The sequence below is a fragment of the Penicillium crustosum genome (assembly GCF_028827405.1).
Source record: "Penicillium crustosum strain IBT 35664 chromosome Unknown utg000005l_segment0_segment0, whole genome shotgun sequence".
Lineage (NCBI taxonomy): Eukaryota > Fungi > Ascomycota > Eurotiomycetes > Eurotiales > Aspergillaceae > Penicillium > Penicillium crustosum.
Genome location: NW_026623126.1, coordinates 1,192,065 through 1,213,869, shown reverse-complemented (window position 1 = coordinate 1,213,869; position 21,805 = coordinate 1,192,065). Strand labels below are relative to the sequence as shown.

At 46.9% G+C, this 21,805-nt stretch overlaps 8 protein-coding genes across 8 annotated transcripts; 3 read left to right on the top strand and 5 right to left on the bottom strand.

The window, feature by feature from the left end:
* Positions 1-369: 369 nt before the first annotated feature.
* N7487_011148 (uncharacterized protein) lies at positions 370-3,100 on the bottom strand (the record flags this gene model as incomplete). The annotated part of the gene is made up of 4 exons (XM_056878878.1): positions 370-1,474; positions 1,530-2,292; positions 2,360-2,858; positions 2,987-3,100. The coding sequence occupies 4 exons, from the start codon at positions 3,098-3,100 to the stop codon at positions 370-372; spliced, it is 2,481 nt and encodes an 826-aa protein (XP_056724197.1).
* An 852-nt stretch (positions 3,101-3,952) lies between these two features.
* On the top strand, positions 3,953-5,932 carry N7487_011147 (Zn(II)2Cys6 transcription factor; the record flags this gene model as incomplete). The annotated part of the gene is made up of 3 exons (XM_056878877.1): positions 3,953-4,356; positions 4,407-5,012; positions 5,065-5,932. 3 exons carry the CDS (start codon positions 3,953-3,955, stop codon positions 5,930-5,932), a joined length of 1,878 nt encoding a protein of 625 aa, XP_056724196.1.
* Positions 5,933-6,878: 946 nt separating this feature from the next.
* On the bottom strand, positions 6,879-7,412 carry N7487_011146 (uncharacterized protein; the record flags this gene model as incomplete). Its single annotated transcript, XM_056878876.1, has 1 exon — positions 6,879-7,412. The coding sequence occupies one exon, from the start codon at positions 7,410-7,412 to the stop codon at positions 6,879-6,881; it is 534 nt and encodes a 177-aa protein (XP_056724195.1).
* A 3,769-nt stretch (positions 7,413-11,181) lies between these two features.
* On the top strand, positions 11,182-12,138 carry N7487_011145 (uncharacterized protein; the record flags this gene model as incomplete). The annotated part of the gene is made up of 1 exon (XM_056878875.1): positions 11,182-12,138. The coding sequence occupies one exon, from the start codon at positions 11,182-11,184 to the stop codon at positions 12,136-12,138; it is 957 nt and encodes a 318-aa protein (XP_056724194.1).
* A 346-nt stretch (positions 12,139-12,484) lies between these two features.
* On the bottom strand, positions 12,485-14,229 carry N7487_011144 (histidine phosphatase family protein; the record flags this gene model as incomplete). The annotated part of the gene is made up of 3 exons (XM_056878874.1): positions 12,485-13,829; positions 13,887-14,043; positions 14,109-14,229. The coding sequence occupies 3 exons, from the start codon at positions 14,227-14,229 to the stop codon at positions 12,485-12,487; spliced, it is 1,623 nt and encodes a 540-aa protein (XP_056724193.1).
* An 810-nt stretch (positions 14,230-15,039) lies between these two features.
* Positions 15,040-16,801, top strand: N7487_011143 (uncharacterized protein; the record flags this gene model as incomplete). The annotated part of the gene is made up of 2 exons (XM_056878873.1): positions 15,040-15,342; positions 15,470-16,801. The coding sequence occupies 2 exons, from the start codon at positions 15,040-15,042 to the stop codon at positions 16,799-16,801; spliced, it is 1,635 nt and encodes a 544-aa protein (XP_056724192.1).
* A 295-nt stretch (positions 16,802-17,096) lies between these two features.
* On the bottom strand, positions 17,097-18,767 carry N7487_011142 (uncharacterized protein; the record flags this gene model as incomplete). Its single annotated transcript, XM_056878872.1, has 4 exons — positions 17,097-17,250; positions 17,306-17,982; positions 18,034-18,536; positions 18,575-18,767. The coding sequence occupies 4 exons, from the start codon at positions 18,765-18,767 to the stop codon at positions 17,097-17,099; spliced, it is 1,527 nt and encodes a 508-aa protein (XP_056724191.1).
* A 1,466-nt stretch (positions 18,768-20,233) lies between these two features.
* On the bottom strand, positions 20,234-21,022 carry N7487_011141 (ankyrin repeat domain-containing protein; the record flags this gene model as incomplete). Its single annotated transcript, XM_056878871.1, has 1 exon — positions 20,234-21,022. One exon carries the CDS (start codon positions 21,020-21,022, stop codon positions 20,234-20,236), a length of 789 nt encoding a protein of 262 aa, XP_056724190.1.
* Between the last annotated feature and the right edge of the window lie 783 nt (positions 21,023-21,805).

The window sequence follows — 21,805 nt, the reverse complement described above, 5'->3', positions numbered from 1 at the left end:
AGATGTTGGGTGGTGAATTCCCGGTCTTACCTACGCCCATTATTATCCCAACCTGTCAAGTCATGAAAGAAAAAAAATGATCAAATGCAACTTGAAACAATTGAAAATGGTATCTCTTACTATTGAAAGACTATTCGCCGAGAGAAACAAAGTCAGGTGGTCTAAGATGCCTTTCTCGGCATGGGCGACCTCCAGCCCGATTGGTAACATGACCATTATAGGAGACATATAATATTTCAGGGATGTCAGGAGATGAGCGAGTCCAAGACAGAATATCAGTGATATATCGGGAATCAAAGCACAACTCCCCACAAAGCACCAGAGCTCTTCAATACAAAATGATCTCCCGCAGACGAAGTGGTCAGAATTTCAGGACTGATAGTAAGCATTATACTCATTAACCAGTTGGGCAGATACGTCGGGTATATTGTGTTCAAGGGAAGCCAGAAGCTCGATTTGCTCTTGTTGGCTGAGGGTGCGCTCACGCCATGAAGGGACAGGGAATGGCTCATTAAAGTACTGGGAGTATTGGTCTCCAATGGAGGTGGACCAATTCATGGGATCGACAGTCGCATCGGTGTATGCCAAATGACCAGCAGTTGTTGAGGCAAGTGAGAAGTTGGGGTCCCAGCCTTGCAGGCCGGGCACAACTGACGGTATCGTGTTATAAGGTGTGTTCGGGTCAATTGATACATCGGGGTAGAGTGTCGGCCCAACGTAGGCTCCTGAAGTATAATGCGGTGCCACATTATGGGCTGTAAGTGGTGGATGCATGTCAAATGCAGAGGAAACCGACGGCATTTGTGGTTCCTTCGACGGCATAGGGGCTACAGCAGGGGCCACAGCAGGGGTCGCAGCAGGGGCCACAGCAGGTGGCGTTGATTCTTGTGTGAATGTAGGATCAGCCGATTGTCCCCTGGAATAAGTACCATTTGAGGCGGTATCGCCGATTGATAGGTTGCCGCCACGGTAGTTGTTGGAATAATATGAAGCAGTCGTACTGCTTGACGGGCTGGACATCGCTGGAGGGGTCATTCCCTGGGAGGAGGTTGGCGTAGGATGGTTAGAAGGCGAGTGTACAACAAACGATTCTTCTGTCCTGTACGCCTTCAAACACGCAGCAACAAGGCGCCTGTAAAGAAGGAAGGCAGATTGAACACCGGGCCAACGTTCAGCGGAAAATACGATAACTTCAAGGGCCATATCCAGATGGCCTTGGACTTCCTCAATGGTGTGCTCTTTTCGGATTTCGGGATATGAGAGGGTCCAGAGCACAGTATTTACAGCCATGAAAAGAGCTTGCACAAACACCCATGTTAGGTCGACAGATCCCGTGATCATCTGTTCCTTGTGCATAGCGATATTAGAGACGGCCGCGTCATAACAGGTTTTGGCGGCATTGACGGTTGGTTCGGGGATCTGCGGCGAGGGACGATACATGAGAACGATGATGGTGTTTCGTCTCCCTTGGAACCTGTAGAAGTCATTGTCAGCAAACCGCACTTCGGAAAACGAGCATACCAACAAACCATTTCACATTAAGTCCACTGCCATCATCGTTCTTGGGAGTAGTGGCCATCCAATGGTCAATTTTGGCCAACATTTGAGAAAACCATGGATCCTGATCATCAAGTGGGCTCTCTCGTCTGTTCGAGTAGAGCATTCTCCTGGGCTCCAATTGGAGTAGTCGCATTTTGAAAAAGTGAACTGCGATACACTTTGCAAGAACGGGTTTCGCTCCTGGTGTGATCCCCTCTGCGGTGATGTACCGGTCGTCCACTAATTCGGGGAATTTCACATTGATATGGTCGTGGCTGACGCAGTAGCTGCTGCATCGACCCAGACTATGAGAAAGACCGAACTCCATTGACGAGACGATCCAAAATAGTCTTCGACGCATGTCGATCTCCAAGGGATTCAATGGTTTCCCACACGGTGATTTGGTAACGGTGGCTTCTTCGGTCAACCCCAAGTCCTGGCAAAGTTTGGCGGCCGTGCCCACGACCCAGTACGCAGCTGTACGGGTGGGCGTTACCATTGAATATGAGGCTATGAGCACGAGGCATTGTAGAGCCCCTATATCCAATCGTTTCAATGTAGGTTCCAGGTAGGGCAAGGCCGCAAGATAATAACTATCAGCGAGGCCAGCATATTCTGTACTCATCTTCTGCATGCTGATAGCGATGACCATCCGCAGTTGGAAATTTTTGCAGGGGTCTGTAGAGCCATCGAAGACCTCCTCTACCTCTTGTCGAAACGTGGGCTCGTGCAGGAGGGGAAGTTGTGCTTGTGCTATACAACGAATCAGTCACACGAGCTACGAGGAAAACAAAAAATCCAAACAAAGTGATCGCAGTACCTTTGGCCACAAACAGATCAATCAATTTATATGTCAGGCCCTTTGGAGGTAGGTTGGGTTGTGGAATCGAGCTTATCATGGGGTAGACTTTTGATGTCGGCTTGGAGTCTTCTTCGGCAAACGCGTCTTTAATCTCTTGTGCGGTGAATTCGGGGACAACGTCCTTTATGCTTTTGGAGTCGGTATTCTGCTTGGCCATCTCCATGACCAAACGAGTCATGGCGATGCCACTCGAGGCACCGAGATATCGCGGCTCATCATTCTCCTTGAATCGGATGCGCCCGGCGCCCCGCACCATCAGCTCGGCATCGGCAGCATGTTGTATTTCATTCTCGGCTTTGGCAAGCTCTCTTTCTAACGCGCGGGCTTTCTCTCTGAGCGATACGATATAGGTTCGAGGTATAGTTGTATCTCGGGCCGAATCGTAATACACGCACTTGGCATTGCTTCGTTCGCAGGGCGCACATCGTGGAATCCCGGGGTCGCATCTGGACTTTCGCTACACGGAAGGTAGGTCAGTTCCGAAACAGCATCGCGTAAGGAGGGGGTGGTGGGGGAAAGTTATGAAGCTCTAGGGCCGAGGGGCGAAAAGTCGGAGATGGCGGGGACGGGGTGATGGCATCATACCTGTCTACACCTTGTGCAGGCGGTTAATGTGTGAGCGATACGACCGTCCGGTGGCTCCAGGGAGTGTAATTCCGGTGATTTTGGCCCTGAAGAATAATCGGGACTCGAGGTCATGGTGGGCCAAAAAGGGTAGATTAAAGGAAGGTCGAGAAGGGACCGATCACATCATCTGTGAGTTATGCCCAAGGTACCTTTCGAATATTAAAGTGAACATTCGACATGATGAGGCTCCCGGGGGCCTTGACAGGGGGAATTCCTTCAATAAGAAGTCAAAAAGAAGAAGAGCCTGGAATGGGAATGGGGCCACTGTGATTTCCAAAGAGGGGGGGCCTCGGTCCAGATCTGGAGAAAAGGTTGGGCGTGATACAAAGTGAGATGTGGATTATGTGGAGGCACAAGACAGCTGAAAAAAAGAGAGATTTTGGTTCAGTTTGGATAATTGATGTAGTATAGAACTGTTTAATAGTATTTTAATAATGGTTAATAGTGTAATTTTTTTTATTATATATATATATAATCTGCTTTAATAGATTTAATAGTAGTTAATAGAGTAATAGGCAGGTTAATAGGCAGGTTAAATAGCTCCTGTAAACAATTTAGAGACGGGGATTCTCGCCAAAAGTCCGTGCGGTTCCACAGATCTCCCCCCCTCCAATTCCTGTCCTATAATAATCACTTTCGTGTAAAAAGGGATGACATGGGATTTTCAGTGGAGTTCTTCTTTTTTTCAACGTCTTCGGTTAAGGCTTATTTATCCAATACATTAGTTGCTAATCCTTTCCTCCCAGGGCCAACTTATGCAGGTTCCAACTCTTTTGGCTTCGTGCTAAGCATCTTCTCCATTTCACATCACGTGAGTATCCTTTACCGTTTTGGTCGGAAGTGGAGATGCAGGGGGGGAAAGAGAGTGGGGGTCCCATATCCTCGAATTTGCTAACCCGTATTTAATCAGTATAATGAGCAGATATGTCTGTCACCGCCACCACCTTCTTAGATAACCCTCTGCTCAAGGTGAGTCGCCCAGTCGCCGCCTGCTCGAGATGTCGGACCGCGAAGATCAAATGCGACGGCAAACTCCCCGCATGTTCGGCTTGTGAAAGAGTCGGCAAGGCGACCACTTGTTCCGGAGCAAGTGATGAATTCGCCAAGGGAAAAGAAAGGAGTTACGTCGCGTCGCTGGAAGGATATTGTGAGAAACTCGAAAAGAAGATCAGTCAGATGCGCGCCCGATCAACCTCCCTGTCCGCTGAGGGTGATGGGATTCCGCGGGAAATGTCGATCACCTCCGTCGCGTCCGAAAGTGCATTAAGCCCTGCACACCGCAGAGAGGTTTCGGATATTGACGATTTAGTTGGCGATTTTGGTTTCTTGTTAGTATGACTGAATTGGTTCTTCTGTTTGCCCGCTGACATCTCAAAAGGTCCGTCAATGCAACTTCCCGAGACTTCCACGGCATCACCTCGAGTACCTCCTTCGCCAACCTTCTCCTCTCGGTAGCTCTAGCCGACGCTTGCCCACCATCCTCTCCCTATCCACTACCTGCGCGGCATGAAGCGACGCCGTTGCTACAATACTATTTTGATAATGTTTTTGTTCAGCTGCCTTTCTTTGTTGAAACGAGCTTCTGGACCTCGGTGGATGCCGTATATCAGTCAGGCGGCCGGTTTGCTAAACCGTTCGACCATTGGATGTTGCGCATGGTTCTTGCCATCGCTTCGGCGTCAGTGTCATACCATAACAACGACAAGAGTCATCAAAGGGCATGGGCTCTCGTTTCAGAAGCTTTGAAATATGCCGAGGAAGTCCTGCGCCCTGGGTCAATTTCGGGAATCCAAGCAATCCTACTGCTTGCTCAATATTCCTTGGTTGACCCAGTGCGCTTTCGGAGTTGGTATTTGGTTGGAATGGCTGTCAAGGTTGCGATTGATCTGGGCTTGCATCAAGACCCCCCTGCCGAAGTTTTGACAAATCCCGATCGACTCGATATTCGCCGGCGTGTCTTTCATTGCATATATTGTCTAGACAGGTTCGTTTTCGTTTTGTTCCTCAATTTCCGCCCTACTAATCTTTCGTTACAGAGGATTGAGTCCTGCTATGCAGAGAACCTACTCGTTCTCCGACGGATCTGTGAATGTTGCACTGCCATCAATTACCGCACCAGGCGCCCCCATAGAGCAAACTCACATCTTCCTACGCAGCCCGGCACCCGCCTTGCATATCGTTAAAATCCGACAGATTCTCTCCGCGGGCTACCAAGAAATGCACTATAGCGGGCGAGATCCATCCCCGCAACCCCTGGTTCTCATTTGGACTCTGTGCTGGCGAGCCCGGGAATGGTTCCATCAATGTCCCCCGAATGCTCCCAATCACTTTTCACTTCTATACCGACTTGAATTATTATACACAATTATTATCCTGCTATCCCCTTCGCACCGATATCCAACCCTCCACGACTACAACAAAGCTCTTCTATTCGACCGATGCATGGACTACATCAGCCAAATTCACCAGGTCCTGGAAAATCCTAGTGCCCTGCCCTTCTTGACATACCTGGACATCCAGCGCGTGCACCAAGTGGGTCGATTATTTGTCAATGTCCTGTCCTGCAATTACGACAAGCTCATTAGCGGTACTGTCCCAGTACCCCCGTCCGTCCCCACCGGGACTCCAGAACCGCCAGTTCTGGGCGACGAGGACCTGTTCAATTCCCACGCACGTGCCATCCGTTGCCTATCTTATATTCGCGACATGCTCAAATATTGTGATAGAAAGTGGGACATGCATGGACATCTAGAACAGTTCGAGGAGGAGTCTGCTTCCATAGAGAAAACTCTGATTGAAGGTTCTATGGGCTATATGTCGAATCAGGGAGTATATTCTCAGGACCCGCTGTCGGGGATGCCGCTGGCCGGCGATGCATACCCGGGGTACCATATCGGGTTGTGAAAACACTTTCTTGTAACATTTGGCATATGAATTCGGAAAAGAAATAAGCGTTCTTTTTTTTTTTTTTTTTTTTTTTGTGAAATACCCCTCTACATGCTGTTCATAATAAATAATATATACTACGAATTGGTCTAAATAGATTACCTACGTCCTGCTAGCACCTAACGGGATATTACTTCGAGATGCAGCAGGCACTATGCATAGAATAATGTCTGGCCCTTGTTTGCCTCTTGTCGCTTTTTGAAGAATAAAATGTGTACTACATATACTCCGTAAGGGGTATGCATTTAAGGATCGTATGTAGGTAGAAGGGCAATTGATGAGCGAGATCTTCCTCGATACTCATTACTCCCCAAAGTTATCATACATCGGTATGTGGTGGAATTGCCACAATTCTGAGAGGGTCTGAAGGCAGTACTAAAAATACCCAAAGATCTTGGCCCAGCTGAGAACTTATTTTACTACATGAGATATTCCTAAAAGGGTTTAAAAGTTAGGGATCTCATCCATAGAAAGGTGTGGCGGATCGAGTATGGGTGGTGAGTATATTTCACCGGATATATATCTAGGATCAAACTTAAGCTAACAATATGTCAACAGCTTATACCACTTCGACTTGCTCCCGCTTCAACGGATTTCCCAATAACTATACGGTCCTTTATCCTGGTCTACCTTTATGATGGATATAGCGGTAAGTAATATAGGTAATATAGGTATCGATAAGTCTAATCCCTAGTTATTCTATATTCGTTGCACGAATCTTTAGAGTAATTTCTTTTGATACTGAGCCATTATCTCTAGGGTAAATTTCGAGGTCCCCAAAAGGATCAGGTTGTTTGAGCTCGAAGTATTGAAGGATTCCTCCATTATTCGTGATATTATAAGCGTGTTGTATTCGTCCAAGCGTTAAAATCTGGATCTGCTCGTTACTATATTGGGTAGGTATTTAATTGTCATATGCTGACGTCTCCGGAAGAGACAGGTAGTGACTTGGTGTCCCAACATATTGGTATGGGGTATCCCTCCCACCCCTATACACGCCATCATCATCGACATCCTTCTGGATATCTTGGATCGACATTGTGGATTCAGGATCATCTATCGATATCGCCATTCCATTCACAAATTCAGGCGCAAGTCGGACACTAAGCACGCATGTATCATTCTCTTGATCTTGAACTTGAACCAGGAGCAAGGTGTGATCTCTGACCGTCTGGTCGTCTGCAATATAGAACAATTTTGCTGCTACCTCCTCTCCGGTAACGCCTTCTCGAAGAATACGAATGACATCATCAATGTGCTTCCCGTGGAACACAGACGTGTCGTAGCAGTCATATAAGGAAACGGCGGAGCTTGCATGTTCTTCAATGTCTGAGTCAACTTCAAGGATATAGAGGCTCTCTGGCCGGAGAGCGCTTCGCTGGTAGGCTGTGAAGATAATATGGGAAAGTATCTGTGGATATGAATGAGATAAGAACATAGGATACATAAAGAAGGGTCTTTGTTACATTAGGTGGAATGCGCTGTATACAGACAATGGGGAATAGCACGGCCATTTTCAGCGTCGTTTTGGTCGTCAGTGGAAACAAGTGTTAGACGTTGCGCGCCAACATCAGGTCACAAGAATGACTCACATGACTTGACAGATGGAAACTAGTCATGATATAGGCTCGCTTACGGGCCTGAGACCCCACTAGTACGAAGAACCACTGGTTTCCTACCAATACAAAGTAAGATCTTGATAATGTGAAATGTTTATAGCAACTTGCAGAACTACAGCCACTACAAAGAGTTATAAAAGTATCAGGGATTACAATGTCGAGATGGGTGGCAGCGATCACTTTCGAAAAATCCAAGAGGTTATATTAATCTATCCTAGCATAGGCCATTATATCTATAGGGGGTGGGATCAGTCTATATAGTCCCTATAAGTTCCTACGTCAATCAGTGCATACCACTCCGGCTTGCTCCCACTTCACCATACTACCCAATAACCATACGGTCCTTCATCCTATTGAGGGCCCTATCTCATGGCTTAGCCAACTCACAGGCCCCAGAATCCACGCAAGGTACCTCTATTTTATCTGCTCATGAGAATAATAAGATGAGCCCGTATTCCAAGCCTGAGCCCCTCATAAGGTTAATAGGGGAAATTCCATTTTATGCTTTCGTATGTCCTGGCTGCTTGGTGGGGGGCTTTGTAATATTTGCCTGTATGTACTCCATTATTACGACTGTGGAGGTATACAATATCTGCTGTGGCGAGCTGACCCATGCCAAGATGATCCCGCATAACCAGTCCACATTATGGCAAATTCAGATCCATCTATCATTTAGCGTAGCCTAGTTAAGTTAATAAAATACTAGCGATTTTGGAGTCCAAAGACTAGAGACTTAGAAAAAATTCATGGAAGAAATTAATGTAAGAAGTATTTGCCGAGAATGAGTGAGATGACGACAAATATATTCAAACTTGTCCAGATTAGATGCCCCGGTTCTCATAAACTGGTATAGCTTCTTAATTCCCTCGTTATGGCACAGAAGTGTTGATCTATGTCTTTAAACATAGGAACCTTGGACTTGTGTTCTTCATTAAAATTGCACTAACCCCGAGCAAGCAAAATAGGAAAGTCGATGACTATATCCGAGCCATGAATCCCCTATTTGGCAAGCTGAAAGCGATCTCTGTTGTGGATTCAACATACAGGAACAGCTGAACTCGCCCAACCCTTCATTTACCTGTGGACCTAGACTTAGTGTAGGTCTGCAGTCTTCTAAATGGTTCCACGAGATCCAACCTGACCATTTAAGTCATGTAGTATTGAGTTATATTGCACAATAAATATGACAGTTCATACATCTCGCCCTATGCAATATCTAAAGAGGTTGAACACGATTGTGCAGCAGTTGATGGATGTATATTCCGTGCAAGTCAATTCTCGTTGAGTCCGTGAAGATCGATTGAGTACGTGTCTTGCATTATACAGCCGTACACTACAGTAGTTCGGTTTAGTCCGAGAAATTACTCCTTCCAGAACGAGTGGATAGACCCGGAATAGCCTTTGTTGGGAGCGGATATATCTACTCCGCACGTAGTGGGCAGCGGCCTGATAAACCTTGAGGCCAGCTCGGTGGATTTGGGAGTAGATCGATATGACCCAAATACTATTTAAAAACTAGCTATGAAACCTTTCGTTACAAACCATTTGAAACCCACTTCAGCTATGTATAATAAACTATAATTGTTAAATATCGCTTTGAATTTAAGGAAATTAGCACGTTGTCCCCAAGCATAGAAAGACAAGGATGATTATTGAGTTATCGTATCATTTCCCCCCAATATGATAATTACCCCCTATATTTGAAAGGTATCCAATATTAAGACGGTCATAGGTCGGATTGAAAAATCAATGAATCACGACATGGCATGGGCATACTCCGCATGATGAGGAAAAATTAAGATAACGATAGTCACAAAGGATTCCCAATCTAGTCCAAGATAGTACCAACAAGGGATTTCCGAAGTCCACCTGGTGATCGACAGAGCCTCTCTCATATTGACCCCAACGGGAAGATAGATGGAACATTCGGTGCATCATGTAGGTGTCTCCTATCTAAATACTCCGGATTATTTCCACTTCTAGCCCTCTAGTAGATGTTCTGGATATCTCCAGCCGTTTAAGTTATATGTTGAATGAAGTATGTCAAACGATTATCCCCTATGACGAATATATTGGGGCTTATCAACAATCGCCAGGTTTCCAGGAATACCCCAGTACAGCAATAAAGAAAACAAAGAAAAATACCCCCTGGGCGATGTAAGTGGCACTCAGGTTTTGTGCAACACGATATTGGACCCCAAGTCCCGGCAGTGGCTGGCTGTAGGTACATATCGAGTGAAGTTAGGTTTGACCATCGCCTTTGTCCCGGTAAATCTTAGGGGGTCTTAGCAGCAAATCAATTCCGATCAGCCAATAGAACCCCCGGTCAATTTTCATCGAGAACACGTAACCTGGAGACTTGGGGCTTTTGCAACGGAAAGGGGGTCCCTAGAAGTTTATACTGTGGTCGTTGACTATAAATGGCCAATGGGGCATCTTAGATGGCGGTTAAGTGGAGATGGGTCGGTAGTTATGCCGGCTGATTGGCATTATAGTCCCGCACTATTGGACTTCAAAGCCAACATACGAGCTCTTTCAGGTAGTTTGATTTCCCTATGTGGTCCTCTGCAGATCACTCTTTATTTCTCTAGAGTCCCCCCCCAAATTTCCGCTAAAGATGACATCAGAACTAGAGCGAGGGAAGGAACAAAGAACAGGCGTGGCAAATAATAATTGAGATGATGGGGCAAAGGCCTTGACGCATATGATCCCCCATTTAAAGTGGGTTTAAAATATCAGGGGGTTTGACAGTCATCGAGGTACTACTCTGCATTGTACGAGTATATTCTACCTACATTTAACCGGATATCAACCCTGGACCGGATGGACGGAACCAGATCTCATTACCAAATGGAAAACAAATTTTATGGTTAATCCACGGAGTTACTCGGACTGTGGGTAAACCCTTATAAGCTCACGCTAGCCTGCGCTAGGACCCTATGTCTCCATGCGCCCTAAACATCGGCATATGTAGATCCCAATTTAGACCTCTTATCCGGTAGTCTCCGGATTAACATTTCGATCTTCTAATTGGAATTGTCCATTGAAATTATATGTGAAGATCATATCTCTAGGACTTAAGTGACGACTTCAAGGAACTATATATACTGAAAGTTACGGGATAAGGCTCAGTTACAAGTGCCAGGGTCCGATAATATGCCCTATATTTAAAACGTTTCTTTGCTTTCAAAGGTCCTGGCAATAGTGCCCACTTGAGAAGGACCCTGTGCTGACCCTGGGAGTGATGGCGCCAACTTTCGGCATAATGGAGATGCTAGTCCCACTTAATACTTCTCCAAGACTCCATTCCAAGGTTATATGTGATACTATTGAAATCACGCTAACTATGGGGCTGACCCGCCAGTCTGGGATACTACTTCTTCCGTAACAAGCTGTAAAATCCTGAACAGGGGACAGGGGCAAGCAAGATCGTACCTGTAGATCACATCCGGTCCATAGCATATAAATATAGTCTTTCTCTGCCATTCCCATCAAAGTTTTCTTTTTCTTCTAAGCCTCTTACCACAGTCATTCTCTAAGCAAGCTACAGTCACTCCTTTCGGTTTCTACACACCCATTAATTTCACAATGAAGGCCTCTTTCATCGCTGCCGTCGCCGCTCTGGCCGGCTCTGCTTTCGCTGCTCCCACCCCCGCTGGTGGTCTTGATAGCCTCCTCAATGGCCTCAAGGTCGGTGATATCACCAAGGAGCTCAAGCTTAACGAGCTCCCCGCTGTCTCTAAGCTCAGTGATGTGACCAAAGTCCTCAACCTTCCCTCCGCTGCCTCCCCCTCTGCCAGCAGCGCCCCCGCTGTCCAGGACGGTCACCTCGTCCAGAATCTCGGACCCCAGCTCGACAACATCTTGACCGTTGCCGGCCCTGACGCCACTACCCTCCTCATTGAGCTCTCCCCTGAGGTCTCTGCCCTCGTCTCCGGCCTGGGTCTCGGTGCCCTCGGCGCTCCCCTCGGTTCCATTGTCGCCTCCGCCTCCGGCGTTGGTGCTCTTGTCACTGGCCTTGGCCCCGTCACCGACGGTCTCGTCACTGTTGTCGGTGCTGACGTTGGTGCTCTCCTCATCAGCCTCTCCCCCGAGGTTGCTGGCCTCGTTTCTGGTCTTGGTCTCCCTACCGTTGGTGTCCCCGTTGGTACCGTCGTTGCTACTCTCGGCAAGAACCTCAAGCGTGGCGAGATTGTCCAGGACCTTGCCCCCAAGGTCAAGACTACCCTTACCGTCACCGGCAAGAACGCCAAGAACCTCCTCGTCGAGCTCTCCCCCTCAGTCACCTCCCTCGTTGCTGGCCTAGGTCTGACCACCATCTCCGGCCCCATTGGCTCCATCATCGCTGAGGCTTCTTCCGTCGGTGACCTCATCGTCGACATCTCCGAGCCCGTTGAGAACCTCCTCCACATCGTCGGCAAGGATGGAAAGCACCTCCTCATCCAACTGTCTCCCTCCGTCGTTGCTCTTGTCACTGGTCTCGGCCTCCCCACCGTTGCCACCCCTCTCGGTGCCATCCTCACCACCGTCGCTCAGAACCTGTAAAGTGTTCACAGGCAGTGGTATCATTCCAGTTGCATATGATTGCTCGGGTGTAGGTTCGGCATCGGTCTGACCTCGGTTCTCGCTCGACATATAATCATAACAATTTATTATATTCATGTATACAAGTTCTAGATTATTAGATAGATAATGGCCCTTATAATATTCTTATTATAATGATGGATATGTGCAGACGTCTGGAACCAATTTAAGTAATTGACCAACCGTGCCTAGGTTTGGAAGATTTAACTAGAATCTAGGCATATTCTACCTAACAATCGATATATTTACTCGAAGACTCGGAATTTGAGTCACAAGATGCGACAGCAGACGTAACTTCAATGTAGTTTCAGATCGCACCCGTCGTGATGTCACCGTATGCCGGGACTGAATAGTTGCCAAAACAACTCTCATCATACTTTGCCTTTACAATGTTTTCCTTCTGAGCCTTGATGAACGTCTGTAGCTCGCACCATCCATCATCCCGGTCTCCGCACTCTGAGATACTGCGTCCGAGAGGGATTGTCCTCTGATTCATTACCATATGCACATAGGTTGTTTCACCCCCCTTGGACTCGTAGGGGGAGACCTGAGGATCCCCCGAGCGCCTCGCAAGTACGGGGCGCGGCGCTTTGATCACTTCTATATTGAAGCGTCCTGCGAATGGAACAATATGGCTGACAATCAGCTGGCGATTCGGTGGCGCACTGGAGGTGGGTAGGAACTCCCCAAACTGTGTGAGGCCTAGCGCCGTCAACATCGAGAAGATGGTGGTGTCGTGGCTAAAATCCAAATACAAGTTCTGGTTCAAAGGGAAAGTTGTAGGGTTGGTGTCCAATGTTTCATTGATGGCAGCGAAACCTTCGTCTGGTTGAGGGTATTGGTGCTGCAGTCGGGCGATGAGCTCTTCAACGTAGCCTACGCCCACTGCCCGTCCCGTAGGAGATGCAAACCCATTTCCTCCATAGTAGCTTAGGTCAAGGCTATACTCAAAGCCTAGCCACTCATCTTTGGTAAAGAGGGAGCAAAAGGGGCTGTACCCCAAGCCGACGGTCTCGTATGGACACATAGTCTGGGCGTTATACGTGTCCGCAATTGTCCAGTTTGCGTTGCCCGTCATCGACTGGCGGAATCGATCCGTTGCACGCTTCAGATATTTCTCCTGCCATTGCGTGCTTGCCCACTCTCCGCCCGCTGACCGATCGTTGTTATTATTGGTACACGCCTTATCTCCGGCTAGCGGATTCTTGAATCCAGTTTGTTCGATAAGGACTTCCAAAGTGACATTTTTTGTCCAGTTAGGGCCAAAGAAGCCGTTCAGGAAGTTTTCGGCTGACTGCAACATTCGCACTTGAGTCGTTGTACGGGCGATAAGTGGTGAGGATGGATCATAAAGTCGACCATAGTTAAACCAATTAAGCACACCGCTGTCAAAAAGTTGTTGCCGCCCGAGGGCCGTCAGCTCTTCTTTTCCCAGTTGGTATTCCCAGTTGTTGAGGAACGCCAGGTTGCCAGTGAAGCGAGTCCCATTGCCTAGAAGTTCCGCTATACGGTCTGGTAGAGTGGCCACAGAGGAGCTAGAAGTAGGATATCGAGATCCGTGTCGATGTACCATATGCATCTGTGTAATGTTGCTGCCGGGAGGAAGTGGATATTCTTTAACCCCAAATCCTGAAGGATTTGGCATGTAAGGTCTTGGTCCCATGGTTAGTCACGTAGAAAACGAGCCGGCGAGCTCTACCCATACGTACGAGAGATTTCCCATATATTTGAATATTTCAGCACCATCAGTCTCTCCGATGATAGGAACATCGGTCACCACCGGGGTATTGGGCATATAAAAATCTTGCTCAAACGGAGCCAGGTTTGTCTGGGCCAGAAAGGGTGCGCTTCCAGCCTCAGTAGGACCTGTGTTTACATATATCTGTCAACACTTGAGCAGCCAATTAGTAGCGATGTTAGGAGATATATACCAGCAAACGGACCATAGCTGGTCTGGAAATAGTCTGGAACCGTGGATGTTCCTCTTGGCTTCACGACGCTAGCATTCGCTGCTGTCGCACCAAAAAGTAAAAACTGAGAAGGAATATGCATAGCCGCACGAATAGGTTTGAGTAAGTATACTTAAATCAGGTTTACCAACCGTACTCCTTATTGTTTTCCCCTGGTTTTGTACAACCTTTTATAAACGGACGATCTGGCTCACATTCTGTGGGAGTGGGATGCGGAGTTGAGTCTTGCGCCGAACCGTAGTACTATTCAGTACTCCGTAGTAGCTTTATCATTAGCCGACCCCTGTTGGTGATTTCCGGTCAATTGGCCCCCACGATATAATAAGTGGACAGGATCCATTTAGCGTAGACTTCGGGATGCTTCCAAGGTCATATCCCCGTGGGGCCCCGCATTTTATTTGACTTTCTCAACATTCATCCGGGGCATCCCCACCAGGGCTGCATGTGACCTTCGTATTCCGGGTATCTCGCTAACAAGCTTCTTCCCGCATAAACGACCAATACGCCAAATACTCGTCTATCTATTGGCTAGCACCTTGTTTCTCGGAATCATGTTTCCCTTCCTTTGACAAATGAACCAATTAGAACCATCCTCTGTATGGGTTGGAACGGCATTTGAAAGCAAACCAATCAGCCATGCTTCAAATAACGTCTTCTGTTGACAATGTTCCTTTTCAAAATCAGCTTCACATCAGTGGCCGATCCAAGCCTTTCACATTTAACCAATTAGCTACCCAGAATGCAACTTGGAAATAGCCGACAGTCTCAAACACAGACGAGAGGGTACCCGTTCCCTCGGCATAAATAGCGGTTGTCGACTCCACAAAAGAATGTCCCCGTGTCGCACTCATTATTTCTCCTCTTGCTCATATCGACAACCTGGGATACAGTCATGGCCAAGGATGATATTTCGTCGGCAGGGAATGCCCTGGCGGATATTGAGCGTCAGGATTCTGTGCACGTGGCCAAGACAACCAATAATGCGAAATCAGCTGCTGACGCGGAGCATAAGATGACCTTGCTACAAGGTATCAGAACCTATCCGAAGGCGATTGCGTGGAGTGTTCTCATTTCCACATGTATCGCGATGGAAGGCTATGATATCAGTCTAGTCAATAACTTTTATGCATTTCCCCAATTCACAAAAAAGTACGGTGAATTGATGCCAGACGGCTCCTATCAAGTACCAGCTGCAGTACGTCGAACGAGTCGTTACTCCCTCTTTCTCCTCTCCCCATCCCCCCATTCCTTCCTTGTGGGATCTTCAATGGTATTTCTTTTAGGCATACATGGTATGTTACTAATACCTATATCACATATAGTGGCAAGCTGGCCTCAGCAACGGCGCCTACTGCGGAGAAATCATTGGTCTCTTTATCAACGGATGGGCTTCGGAGCGATTCGGGTACCGCTATACAATTATGACTTCCCTAGCCCTAATCACCGCATTTACGGCAATCTTTTTCACAGCACCCAACATTCAAACCTTGCTTGCGGCGGAAATCCTCGCCGGAGTTCCATGGGGCATTTTTCAAACGCTCACAGTAACCTATGCATCTGAAGTTTGCCCTGTTGTCCTAAGAGGATACCTCACGTCATATGTCAATTTCTGTTGGGGTCTTGGACAACTTGTGGGTATCGGAGTCATCAAAGCAATGCTAAATCGGGATGACCAATGGTCATACAAGATTCCGTATGGATTGCAATGGATGTGGCCAGTTCCTCTCTTTATTGCCATTTTTCTCGCCCCGGAATCACCATGGTGGTTGATCAGAAAGAATAGGGATGAAGATGCGAAGAAGGCACTCCTACGCCTCACAAATCCTGAACGAAACGTGGATTTCAATGCGGACGAAACTATTGCTATGATACGCCATACTACGGATCTTGAAGCGAAGCTTTCAGAAGGGGCATCATACTTGGATTGTTTCAAAGGGACCAATTTACGGCGAACAGAGATTGTCTGTCTTGTGTGGGCTATTCAGAATCTCAGCGGAAATTCCTTCTCCAATTACTCTACATACTTCCTGGAACAGGCAGGATTGTCACCATCCAATTCTTATTCATTCGCGATGGGACAATACGGTATTAACATGGTTGGTGTTCTTGGAGCATGGCTTCTCATGTCTTTCGGAATTGGTCGAAGAGCGCTATATCTTTATGGCCTCTGTGGACTATCCACTATTCTATTTCTGATTGGTTTCCTTGGCTTGGTTCCGAGTGCACATAAGGATCAGGCATCACTCGCAACAGGTTCAATGATGCTCTGCTGGGCATTGTTCTACCAGCTTTCCGTCGGGACAGTGGCCTATTCGCTCGTGGCAGAGATTTCGACTCGTCGGCTGCAAATCAAGACTGTGGTGCTCGGTCGCATCCTATACAATGTTGTTGCCATCATCTGCGGTGTGTTAACTCCCTACATGTTGAACCCTGCAGCCTGGGATTGGAGTAATTATGCAGGGTTTTTCTGGGGAGGAATTTGCTTCCTTTGTGTTGTATACACATTCTTCCGAGTTCCAGAAACAACAGGTCGCACTTTTGCTGAACTTGATATGCTCTTTGAAGAGAAGGTGTCGGCCAGGAAATTTTCCACTACCCAAGTTGAGGTATATGAAAATCAGGTGGAAGTGTTCGAGCACACTGTCAAAGAATGAGGGACTCGTACGTTGTCAGGTCCTTTGTGAGTGCTGAGGCAAGGTATTCTAGTCAATAGTGCCGACAAATGTGCTTTGTTTTATCTTCAATCTATGATCATGGAGATCTTTGAATCCATCTGAAATCAACAGTCCAACCATTTATTCAATAAGAAAAGTGCACTCAGCTGCTTCGCTCGAATATTGTCTATATATCTGCATTTGTATAAAGATGGGTAGTCAAATGGCGAGTCAGCCTCTAGTATCTTAACCCAGTATGTTGAAAGCTGCATATCCATTGTTCTTCACTTTCGATTCAACCCGAACTCAATGAATTGGTGCTACTTCTGTGCCATCTCTTGCCCCGAAAATGCAACAGCATTGTGGGGATGAAGCTAGCACCCATAATCAAAGCAGTGACGATACCAGAGCTCCTAGCAATCCCGACGCTGTCGAACATAGACGTGAACCTAAAATAGCCATTAGTATTATAGCTTTCAAAAATTGAAAATCAGGCTAGCTTACCAGAAAGGCCCAATGAATCCCCATGTCGAGCGTATAAAGTTGATAAACACCCCAACACTACCCGCATCCTGGGGATAAATATCCACCGCATAAGTCGTGAGCACGGTGGTGACGACCTGATTACCGAAGGCAGCAACGCCAGTCCCAACCACTGGTCTAACATCCAATTTCCCAGCGGTAGCTTGCTCAGTGCATACCAAGAAAACGACCATCCCAGCGATGCTCAGCAGGAAACCAATATAGCTCAGCCAAAGTCGGAACTCTGGCGCAGGCTTACGGCCAATCTTCCGCGCACGGGTATTCATCCACATATCTGACATGAACCCGCCTAACTGTTCACCTAATAAAGAGCCGATAATCAAGCCCAGGAACAGTAACCCGAGTTGCTGAGCGTTGAGTTCGAACTTGCGTTGCAGTAGCTGGGGAACCTCGACCGAGTTCATGACTGAGGCAAAGAGGAAGACCATGGAGTAGGCAATAGTGGCAAGCACAACTGGGATGTTTGTAATCAGGGTCAGGGGGTGCCAGAACTCGGCCAATGTAAATGGGGTTGGATCGATCCGTCGGAGGGATAGGTACTCTGTCTTGAACGCAGATGACGGGGATTGCACGTCGGCGCCGATGTAACGGGTCTCGGGTCCAAAGAAAATGTAGAGGATGAACTCGACAGCATTGGTCTAAATATATGATCAGTAATGGGATTTCAGCTTTCCTAGCTGAATACTCACAATGGCCAGAATCCAGTAGATCCAGCGGTATCCAACACGCTGAGTCACAAATCCGAAAATGAAAGGACCAACTGGCACACCCAAGGTCACCATGAGAGTCCAAACGCCCATGTAACGCGCCCTTTCGTGTTTGAAGAATGTCTCGGTGACAACAACACTACCAATGGCCATAGCGGGTGATATAAAGAATGAAACTAAAGCTCGGCATGCCGCCATCGAAGCGTAGTCTGTGCTCTTTGCGCAGCCAATGTTACAAACGCAGCTTAGTATCAGCGACAGGAGGAAAATTGGACGCCTTCCAAACCGGTGAGAGAGCGGTTTCCAGAATAACGGGGCGCCTCCCAGAATTGCGATCTGTAAAGATGTTAAGTAGCTGACTCGTTGGATAGAGACTCCTAGATCTTCCGCAATATCTTCATAGGCACAGATAATGGCTGCGGCGGTGAAGGTACCCATGCAAGCATGGAACGCGACAAGACCCAAGTTAGTCGTTTTCTGTGGTGCTGTCAGCTTGGAATTCGGAAACCTGTGCCATTCCCACCGACCTTCCATGAGGGCCAGTTGTATGGGTCCGCTGGATCCATACTAGGAATCGGATCAAGGTCCACGGTGCCATGTCGTTCAATCAAGTATAATTTGTGCGACTCGGAAAGAAGTGCAGTCGAGTCAGAGAGGCTGGTACCGATCTCCTTCTCCGTGGCGTAATTCAAGCTTTCTTTTTGCTGGGAGGCCATAGCGCAGAATATTATATTATACACCTTGGCAAAATAAAATGCCACGTTGTGATCACAGAAAACAGCGGAAAACATCAGGTAAAAGGGGTCCATTTAACCCCGCAACCTGGGGGAGGATTCGTAATCGGTAGTCCGGGGTAGCAGTGGACTGTAAAGTGAACAAGCGTTTTCAGTGGACGTCCGGTATCCATTCCGTCCATTCTGACGTCCGATAATGGCTTTGTCGGTAGTTATAGAGATAGTCCATTTGCCAGAAAATACGGGGATCGAGTGGTATTTGCGGGTCTCGGTATTACAGAAGTTAAGATATTTAAACTAGTGTATCAACTAGTCCAATACCGGGGATGAACCGAAATATAACAGGCTGGCCGAGGTCTGTCGAGAATGTTGGGCCTAAGTATAGCACTGCTAATACAATACCCCTCCTTGTAGTCTTCGGTGAGATGTTAGCATACTTTGTCTACGCAAGCCGGCTAAACAGATGGCCGGGGGAGCAAACGTACCTAATCCACCAGATACTAAGTACTAACCCCATTGGAGGCTTTGAAACAAGCCAGGTAGGTCTTCAACAGTGGTTTTGATATCACGTCTGGGATTTGAACACTTGAGTGATGGTTCCAGGGCGGTAGTGGTAATAATTCCGGAAAGTGCTGTTGTCCAAAGGCATGCTTTCATATGTGAATCTGCATATCCTTTTTATTTTCTTTATTTATTTATAAGGCCACTCATTCACATGAAAATCCCGCTGGTTCTCGTCTCGGCCAATTTAACAAATCCATGTTTGAAACGGTTACTCAACTCCATGGCTCGTTCATAGTATTCCGGCCGGACCAACTAGCGATATCGTTGATATCGGAATAAATTTTCTTCTCCAATAGGTTCTTCTAGCAAGATATTAGCCGCCGAGCCAGACGCCCTTCGACCAATGAGAAATTACCCGTTCCATCCTCCAATGCTCTCCAAAGGGGGATCGTGGTTGGTTGTGGCATCTGGGTTCTCGTTCTAGTTAAGCAAGGGTGGTGACTAGTGAGTGGGAAAATCCTTTTTGAACTGCGACCTTGTATTAAAGAATTGGTCTTTGTGTGTTGATCTATTTTAGGTGGCTGTAGCTTTGAAGAGCGGATCTTTCTTAAGTTGAATGTATCTGAACTGGGTTGGCAAGGTGCATAACGGCCAAAAGTTGCATCTAATTTCCAAGCTACATGTCCCAATTGGGCCTAGTTTTTGTACCGCCTTCGATTTATAGGGTCTCTAGATGTAGTAAGTGCTTAATTGTTTCAAGATTAATATCAAACAATATTTTTTGCCTATTCAGATATGTCAAAGCACTCCTAACTCACGTTGGCTGACGACGAAAGATAACACCTCCGATGCGGAAAGTCTTGCATATATTTTTGAACAGTGAAAAATTATTTCTACAATACAAGTTCGTATGAAACATTTATTCCGAACGACATCATTCCCAGCTATACCCAAGCCGACACCCATCTTATTAAGCTACCCAGAACGTGGATAGCCAGTGAAGGGCTACTTCGTTGTCGGATACTCTCGATTCGCCGGGCAACTGATAGCTTATGCTGATTTTCAAGATCCGCAGGAGTATACCCATCATTGTCAATGGATGTTGCATCAGCGCCAGCTCTCAATAGCAGCTCCACAGCTTGCATGTTTCCATCGGCCGCCGCCCAGTGTAAAGGTGTCCGTCCAGAGATGTCCCCCTTTGTGAAATCTGCCCCGTTCGTGACAAGCAGGTCAATTATATTAATATTTTGGGTTTGCATTGCCCAGTGTAACATGGAATAGTCGCCCGTCGTGATAACCGAGATATCAGCACCACTTTCAAGCAAAAGTCGGACAATCGAAGTATTTCCCTTGGCAATAGCCAAATGTAATGCTGCCATGCCGTTTTTTGTCAGAATATTGGGACTTATGCCAGCATCTAGTAGCAAAGATGCCGTGTTGTATTGATTACTTTCACAAGCATAGTGGAGAGCAGTATATCCTCGGCTGTTTTGAATAGAGAAATCAAAGTTTTTGGTGAGCAGTGACTCGATAATATCGTCCCATCCGTTGATAGAGGCTATGTGAAACATGGTATCACCTGCTTCGTCCTTGACTGCAGTCCAATATTTCGGTTTGTAGTCGCGATCCATGCCCGGAATGGCTCGAGCCATGTGGATCAAGTCTAACGGGCCAAGCAGCCGAGCTATGAGGAGCAGGATCTCTGCTGGGAGAATGGGGTTTGGGTTTTGCATTATCAACTGGACAAAATGGCTCGATTGAAAAATTGAGTTGAGGTGCAATTGAGAATTCATGTGGGTGAATTTACAATGCGCTTTGAAATCGCCTTTCTCCAAATTGGGGAAACCCGAGCTTACCCAAGCGCTCTCGATAGTTAGCTCTATCTGCCAACAACACCTAAATCAAGCAAATCCAGTCATTGTGGCATACCATACATTATCATATTGCCAGATGTTTGACAGAATCAACAAAGTCTACAGGTAGAATCTACCTGGGAGAAATATAACTGCACCGCACAGGTACCCACAAAAACATTACATTCTGCACGGTGTTACTGCAAAGCAGCCTCAATATCCCCAGCTGTCCTTCGCTTGTATCAGATTTTCTACTGTATAGCTCCCTATACTGATTGTTCCACGGTCTATTTGCTGTCCGATCTTCGGGTACGGTGCCTTTAACGCCTTCCGATCTTCTTCATCGCAATTTAGCCGTATATCTTTCGGGTCCAGATCAATAGGCCGACACAACATCCATTTCATTTTCGATTAGAAAGCTTTGGGTAAGATGTGAACACACTAGAGATGTAGTAGTTACTAGTTATATATATTTACATAGAACGTCCCGCAAACATCAAAGGTTCGAGCACTACTCCGTAGTTCGCACTAAGATACAAAATTTTTTTAAGTAGCTTCCAAAAATAGAGTAGCGTAATAGCAGGGATGTACAATGTAGGGTAGACTTGTAGATTTTATACCTCCATTACCTCCTTAATATAGTTACGGGACGGAGTACATGAG